This window comes from Lactuca serriola, chromosome 3 (assembly GCF_051521515.1).
Source record: "Lactuca serriola cultivar US96UC23 chromosome 3, Lser_US96UC23_V15, whole genome shotgun sequence".
NCBI classification, from domain to species: Eukaryota; Viridiplantae; Streptophyta; class Magnoliopsida; order Asterales; family Asteraceae; genus Lactuca; species Lactuca serriola.
Window position 1 is genome coordinate 224,654,651 of NC_136410.1, and position 8,760 is coordinate 224,663,410.

General features: G+C 36.0%; 1 protein-coding gene across 1 annotated transcript; it reads right to left on the minus strand.

The window, feature by feature from the left end:
- Positions 1-6,817: 6,817 nt before the first annotated feature.
- LOC145096061 (uncharacterized) lies at positions 6,818-7,630 on the minus strand. The gene is made up of 2 exons (XM_079033834.1): positions 7,525-7,630; positions 6,818-7,443 (listed from the first exon to the last, which is right to left on the minus strand). Exons 1-2 carry the CDS (start codon positions 7,628-7,630, stop codon positions 6,818-6,820), a joined length of 732 nt encoding a protein of 243 aa, XP_078889960.1.
- Positions 7,631-8,760: the final 1,130 nt, after the last annotated feature.

Consider the following 8,760-nt stretch of genomic DNA (forward strand, 5'->3'; position numbering starts at 1 on the left):
AAAAGGCCGGTCAAATTGAAGTCTTCGTGCTCGTTTGTTACCAGACATTTCTGATGCACGTTTGCGGTTGAAAGATTTGGAAGACTTCATTATGTCTCCTAAATATTTGGAAGTTGAAGATGAAGATGTTGTGATGCTTATCCAGCTAGTGTTTGTGTTGAAGGGACTCCATGGACGGGACGTAAAAACGTGCATTCCCGCTGCAATATACAATCTTGCTGATAATAGAGATGATTGGAACAAGTATTACATTTAGATATTGTGTATTAATAGAATACAATAATAATAATAATAATAATAATAATAATAATAATAATAATAATAATAATAATAATAATAATAATAAGTTTAATAAGTTTAATATTCATATTGTTGGTTTGCATGGTGTACGTATCTTTGGAGGTATACTTCGCGGATGATGCGTGGAATGTTTAAAAAATAGTAGAATTTAGACAATTAAAGGAGGCCAATCCCGAATCCAAGAAAATACACAAGTATACCGTTCCTGGTTTTATGCTGCCATTTAAGGTTATTTTCTAATAAATTTAATTACTTATTGTTTTGTTTTTATACGATAATAACATTGAACTTCTTTCTATAGATCTGGATTTTGGAGACGTTCCCCGAGGCAACCAATTTTAATGTATGCATCCCGACAGAATTGCCAAGGATGAGGTTTTGGAGAAGTAAAGCACCGTTATCTTGGGACAACTATTGTAGAATAATCAACATGTTTGTGGTATGCTTTTTATATTAAGGATTATTTATACTTACAAATTCCATATATTTTCATTTTAAAGTAACAATTTGATTTTAATTTTAATTTTTTGAAGCCTAACAACCAACCTATTCAAGTGGTGGCAAATGAGACGGAGCTGATGTTGCCCTTTTATGTTCGATACGTGAATTGGACTCTTAACCATGAAGAGTCTCCTCCACTGCAACAGTCTCCTCCACCGCAACATAGTCCGGTCCGAAATAGTCCACCTGCTATTCAGTCGCCTCCTCGTAGAAGTATGTACAAGTTGGATACATGTTCGACTGAATCTGCCACAAATGCTTCTTCCTCGCAACAGTCTGAAATAGAAACAAGGTTGGTAAAGAAGAAGAAGAGTAGCACAAGGGCATTAGTGAAGGTCTACTAGGCGTCATGGCTGAATTATCATCTAAAGTAGACCGTGTATTAGAAGAAAAAGATGAGCCAAACAAACGGTTTGTAGAGGATGAGGAGGAAGATGAGGAAGAGGAGGAGATGATAAACGAAGAGGGTGAAGAAGCATATTGCCATGATACGCAATTCGACTATGCTGGTTTGGAGGAGAAAGTTGCGCCTACACCTACGGAGCCGTCACCAAACTTGGGTGAACATGACACAAAAATAGTGACTCCTATTGTTAGGCCGCAACGAAAGAGGGCTCCAGCATGGTATCAGCGCACTCCGTTCACAGTCGTAAAAAACTCATATCTTAAACTTGGTATTTTTAAAAAATACTACATTATTGATAATGATTAAACATGTTGATTTTTTAGGTGCAATCGACAGCAAAATTAAAGAAAATTAGCAAGACAAGGAAGAAAAAAATAGAGGAGAGTCCTAAAAAAACAAATGAGGACATTGTCAATGCAGAGAGTAGTGACGTTCCTTCAAACAATCTCTTGTTGGACAGTATTTATACTACTAGTCCGATGAGTTTTTGGCAAGAATGGAGTTTAATCTCTCCCAAACTGATCATTAAACATAGGTTACATATCCTCCCACTAGATATGGATTTTTGGGCGAGGTTACTTTCTGTTAGTGACAAAGGGTGGTTAGTTTCTACGGTAACATTCCTTTAATTAAAATTTTAACTATTTTTTAGACAAAAATCTATATAAATAATTCTAACATTTTTATATTAAAATGTACAACATATTGCTATATGGAGATCCCTGTTGATGGAAAGGCAGCCGAAGAACGCTCGGTGGACTCTATATCCTCAAGGAATCAATTTGGAACCCGGAAAATCATATTTATTTAGGAATGTAGCAGATGGTTTTGGAGGTTGTCCTAAATGGAAGGATGTGGATACAGTTAGTTAAGTTTAATAATTATTATTTTATATATATAATATTACTGAAATTACTAGTATTTAATTTATATTTTTTTGCAGGTTATATTTGTAATAAATGTTGTGCATGCCCATTGGTTTTTGGCGGTTCTACATTTAGATACCTGGAAAGTAGAAATTTTTGATTCAGCACGAGTTGTGGGTTACTTCTCAACGTACTTAACTAATGGAGAATTCAAAAGTTTTGGAGGTAGTATTATCTCAGAGTTGGATGCCATTGAGTACTGGAACCATTTCCCCATTGGACACAGAGACAATGCAAAGGTCGAGTTTGTTGATGTTGTAGACGCCCCACAACAAGAATTTAGTCTTAAAAGAGGGGATTGTGGAGTATTTGTATGCATGTTTATGGAAATGATTGTTTCTGGGGTACCAGTGGCGATTTCAAGGACATGTAGAGAAGCTGCATTTAAGATGGCAAATGTTATTCGGGATACTATATAAGTTGATATTAGGAACTTTGTATATATATTAATATTAAATACTTGTTTCTAGTATGTAATCGTGTCACTTCTGGTAGTATGTAATCTTGTAATTATCTTTTATATTTTTTAAACATAATTCACCAACAAATGTTACGAAACCATACATTCAAACAAAATAAACATTACAAATAACATGAAGACATTACAATAGAGTCGTCTACATAAAAATAAGGTTTCTTACGACTAACAAACATTAGATAAAACATTGGAAATAAAATACTCATCTACATGAAAAAGCTTTATCTTTTACCAGATTCCAAACGTCCGTATACTCGAAATCATGTCCATCAAACTCGCATAGGTAATATCCATTCACATCTTCAAGAAGTTCTTCATCATCTGCTTGAGAGCGTCGCATTTTCTCATGATTATAGCATCGATTGAACCATGTGACCTTAAACTTTAAATCCATCCATTTACTAACAATATCAGGTTTTAGTCATTCGTGTCCTTGCCCGACCTGATAGTTGAACAAAGCTATTAAGCGGGACCATTCATCACCTACAAGGCAATTCAGGGGAGCCACTACTGGTAGACCCTCGTAAATGGTAATCCAACTTTGTATTAGGACCAACAACTCTTTTTTCGTCCATGGAGTGTACAATTTGTTGGAGAGGCTGCATTAGATGGATTTGTTGCATTCGAAGAACTTGGTACATTGGACGCCATTTCTTAATTGATCTACTATCAACTAAAGAATTGAATTTCATATAGACACTACGTTTAATATATATACAAACATATGTTATACAAAGATATGTCAGTAACGCGGACTGACGAGTCAGTAAAGCGGACTGACGAATCAATAACGCGGACTGACGACTCAGTAACGCGGACTGCCAACGATTAATATATATAAAAAGTATCTTAACATGGACTAACGTGTCAGTAAAGCGGACTTACGAGTCAGTAACGCAGACTGACAACGATTAATATATATAAAAAGTTTCTTAACGCGGACTGACGAGTCGTTAAGGCGGACAGACGAGTCAGTAACGCGGACTGACAGACAAAACAGTTTTGCGGACTGACAAGACGGTAACGCGGACTGACAAGTCAGTAACGCGGACTGACAACGCAGTAACGCGGACTGACAACCCCGTAATGCGGACTGACAACGCAATAATGCGGACTGACAACCCCGTAACACGGACTGACAACGCACTAACGCAGACTAACAAGTCTATATAAAATGACAAACAACAATGTATCAGTTCATCTAAGGTATTTTAGTTCATGTGCTTTGTATGTTTTACAATGGGTTCAAACCAATGGACCACTAATGAGTATTTCCTTCTAGCTCGTGCATATATTAATGTCAAAGAGAACACCAGTTTGGAGGATAGAATGTTTTTCATCCAACTAACGAATATCTTCAACACTGACGCTGAAACCACTATACAAAACCATCGCAACACGCTTGATATAGCTGCAAAATGGTATGAATTGAAAATGGAAGTTGTGTTATTCAACGATCTTTATAATAAGATTGAAGACGATCGTGTCAATGATACTGAGGAAGAGATCTTGAAGGTGGCTAAAGAAGAATACACATCCATTAGCAACGGAGAGAGTTTCGAGTTTGAAGCCCCTAGGAGTCTTTTGAAAAATGTACCGTTTTTTTAAGTAGAACTGCATTTTGTATTGTTCTTGTATTTCTTTATTTAAATGTAATATGGTATTTATCCTTTATTTTACAAAAAATATTTGACCAACAAATGTTACAAAACCATACATTCAAAAAACATTATCTAACAAACAACTTACGCGGACAGACAAGTAAGTTCTGCGGAATAATGTATACTAATTCCTTATAAATTGGACAACCATGACGAAAGTTTACAAGGCGTCGAAACTTGTGAAAATGAGTTCAGTCAATCAAGTATTAAGGAAAAGTTTCTCCAGCCTACCGACTTTTTTCCATAATCTGCAAAGAAGCAATTCTATCACCTTCACGTACATTACGAAGGATCAGTACAATCGTTTCCAAATTTGTTTCGTGGCATTGGGATGCGTGGTATGTAGTCCCTTATAGTAAATAAATATTTAGTTATTTCAAGTTGTTATATGCCTAATATTCTTATGTTGACTTATAGATTCGTACATTTTTGATGTCTATGATACCAATCATATTCGTTGGTCAAGTACCTCTAATTGGGGCGTATGTAACATCCATGTACATTGCTGTTGCTTTAGATGGAAATCATGAACCCCTTCTCATAGCATTTGCCTTGGGAACCATAAACTGTGACAATTCATGGTTATGGTTCATGAGGAGGCTTAAAGACTGTTTAGGTGACAATACAGAATTTGGTTTCATAAGCCATATGTCTGATTCTATAGAATTTGCAGTCCACAGAGTCTACCCTGATTCATATCATGGCTATTGTTGTAAAAATATAGCCGAAAAAATACACGCTTCCATCGGAAGCAATACAGTCGTAGAACAATTGTTTTGGAAGATGTGTAAAGCGTATAATTTATCTCAATTTTATGCATGTTTGAACAATTTAAAAACTGAGGTAAATGGGAATGATCTTCATTGACTTGACAATATTCCCATTGCAAAATGGGTACGGGATTGTTTTCCAAGAGTGCGTTTCAATGTTAAATTCATTGACATTCCCGATCTTGTCAATTGGTTTAAAACAAACACGCATGAGTTTCCAATAACGACAATCATTGAAATGGTTCATGACTCGATGTAAGCAGTGTATCTTCTACGTGCTGCGTTTGGAGGTAATTATAATTTATGACATCATTAAAACGGTGAATTGATATGTTTATTATACGTTATGACATTATAAGTTTTTTTTATTGATTCAGTTGATTTCACAGGGGATTTCCATAATCTTCTAACCCCTTATGCACTTAAGGTGATTCATAAAAGATTTATCCACTCGGATGGTTGTAGGATTACACATATTGTTGGCGATAGATATGAAGTGACTAAGTATTCAACAACCGAATATGTCCAATTAGACCGTGGTATTTGTAGTTGCGGTAAATGGCAAAAATGTGCTATACCTTGTGAGCATGCTATAGCTTCACTACACAGACTCGAAACTGCAGAAATCCATCAAATGGTAAATTTAAAGTTAAGTACAACGGTGTATCGAAATGCTTATCAAACTGAGACGGTCAATCCTATTCCAACCCTTAGGCATTGGGAAAAACCAGTCGAAAGTGTTGTAGTCTTACCTCCATGCCAATTCAATTGAACTTTATTGTATGGATCACAACGAATATTTGTTTGTATTCAGTTCTATGTTTACCGTACTTGTAATGGTTTGTTGGCGTTCTTTACTTTTTAATAAAAAATGTTTACCTTTAAATAAATAATTTTATTCTCATAATTGTAATACGTATGCATGACAACGACTAGACAAAAAACTATGCGAACTGACAAACGCAGTAACGCGGACTGACAAAAACCTCTACGAACTGACAACAACTCTCTGCGTAGTGGAAGGGACTATATATAGTCATGGATGGTCGTCGGATTTTTCGTATAGAGTTATAATTTTTTAAATTTAAAATGACTTCATCTTCATCTTTGTATATTTGCTCGTGCAACGAAGTTGATTGTTTCTATTGTGATCCGATTGACCGTTTTCTTGCACCATCACCAAATTTAAGAGAGCCATATATGTCGGAGGATACTTTGCAACAACTACAATGGGCTGAAGAACAACAAAAAAAAAAGATAAAGACTCGTCTCGTGCTCTCACTGAACGTCATGACCTCTTTGCGGCGGAGTGCAAAGATGTTGAGGAAAGGATGACGATTACAAAAAAAAATCAAAGATCATGAGGAATGGATAAAAAAACTAAGAATCTCAAACTGTCTGAAAAATGGCTTGCTGACAAGGATACAGAATTGATAGAACTTGGTAGGCAAAAGGACCATATGGAAGATAAAATAAGAATAAGGGACGACTACATAACAATGGAGAAAGAAAAGTATCATTTGCAATTCCGTTAAGTTAATTACCGTTGTTGTACGTTTACTATATGTTTCTAGTTTGTTGAATGTATTAACTTCGAGTATTAGTTATTATTCTACTAGTAATTATGCAGTAATATAATCATAATATTACCCATCATCTTTAAAATAAACACACCAGCTCAAATTAGACAAATTAATGTCCTCTAAAACAAAACATAATTAATTATAAATACAACATCAATCATTCAAATCAAACGTTGAACAAAAGTCTTCTCTCTACGTCCCACTCGTCCAACGCGTGTCTTGTGTCCCGTGCGTCTCTAGCGTCTCCTGAGTCCCTTCTGTCCCTTTCCCTTTTCCTTTTGTGTTACTACTTGATGTCGTATTAGTTTTTATAGCCTTTTTTTGTTTCTTTGGGACCAATGTCGGACAAGTCGCTGCATTATGTGTTGTACTATCACATCTACTACACCTTCTTACTATAGGTTCCTCACCTTGTGACGGAATACGATTTTTGTTTCTCGGTCTACCAGCTTGACGTGTATCCATTATCGGGGGTTTCAAAACCATCATGTCAGTAGGAATCTCCCAATCACACGGTTCTGGAAGGGGGTAAATCGGCTCCTCATACGTACTTCGGTATGTTTCCATTTTGTAAGCATCTATAGCCAGATGTCCGAAGTTAGTTTTTTTCAAGTGCTTCAAGACCATTATCACATGACCACAAGGCAACCCAGTTCCTTCCGAATATTTGCATGTACAAGTCTCTTGCCTCAGATCAACTATGCCACCATGTTTGAAATCATGAACTTCATAAAGTGCATCTGAAACACCAGAAACGGACCATCCTGTCGTACGCTCTTCATTTTTACTAACTACTTTTTCAGCCCACTCGGTTAGCACTGTTGAACGTTTCCTTATAAAGAAGATATATATAATTAACTAATTATTCGACCTAATTAAAGTCAAAATAAAATTCATACCTCCTTCGATGCGACGCTTGTAACACCATTCCTGTGAAAGACGTCGGAAGAACTCAAGAAGGGGTATTATAGGCATCTTCCTTGCATCTACAGATAAAGCATTCATGGACTCTGCACTGTTCGAGGTAATCTAATCGTAACGTTTCGACGACGAATATGCTCTAGTCCATTTAGCACGGGGAATTTCACTTAGATACGCTGCTACTTGCAGCCTAGTAGAACTAAATCTATACCACAATTCTTCAAAAACATTTCTTTTGTAAGCTTTCACAAGCCTCCAAAACAACACTTTTGTTTTATCATTTTTCCCAAACTTGTGTACTATGTTTCCTAGTATATGAAAAGCACACAAGCCATGATGAGCATGTGGAAAAACATTTTCAATACTAACGCGAATTGCATCGGACCTGTCAGTTACAAAAGTCAATTCTTGACAATCACCAACACATTCATACAACTTTTCAAGAAACCATGTCCACGTAAGACCACTCTCTTTTTTGCATATTCCGTGCTTATGGGGCAGTATCTGGTTGTTCCCATCCATAGCTACTGCATGCAATATGGTTCCCTTAAAAGCACCCTTGAAATGGGCACCATCCATAATTATAACTTTACGACAAAAACTTTTGAACGCTCGTATCTGCAATATATAAAAAATGGAACACATAAACACTCTATAATTTGTTTACAAAAATTATATATTAAATAACAAGTTTTTTGTATTTACCGTGCTCCCAATGGCATAAAAACAACACTCAAAACAATCTTCAGAATCTGTTTGAATATACGCAACTGTACCGGGATTATGCCTCTTCAAATTGTGAAAATAAATAGGAAGTTTGGCAAAACATTCTTCAGAGGATCCCAACAACAGTTCCATAGCATATTGTTTTGCACGCCAAGCTTCTTTGTAATCTACGTTGATTGCCAGCAAAGCATTCAAATCCCTTGATATTTCATTAGGCCTCCAAAATCTGGAACGAGTTTTTCCCATAATCTTATGCAATATAGTACCCATGACTTTTTTATTAGCATGCTTATGATTAGGGTGTATCTGTAATGACGAACATCTGTGCACGTTGTTGAAAGTCCTGATTTCAAATTCATCAGTGGGATCAAGGCGTTTTGCATACAAACGCCAACTACAGTTCTTAATTTTACAATATACCTCATAACGATTTTTTTTAGAATGCTTGGTCTTAAACTGAAACTTTTCTCTTGTTTCTTTAAGACTCA

Excerpts from the sequence above, each read along its gene's own strand:
- LOC145096061 (XM_079033834.1), bottom strand. The coding sequence starts at position 7,630 with ATGAATGCTTTATCTGTAGATGCAAGGAAGATGCCTATAATACCCCTT. Across the intron at positions 7,444-7,524 it reads CAAGCGTCGCATCGAAGGAG|TGCTAACCGAGTGGGCTGAA; the intron begins GTATGAATTTTA and ends AACGTTCAACAG.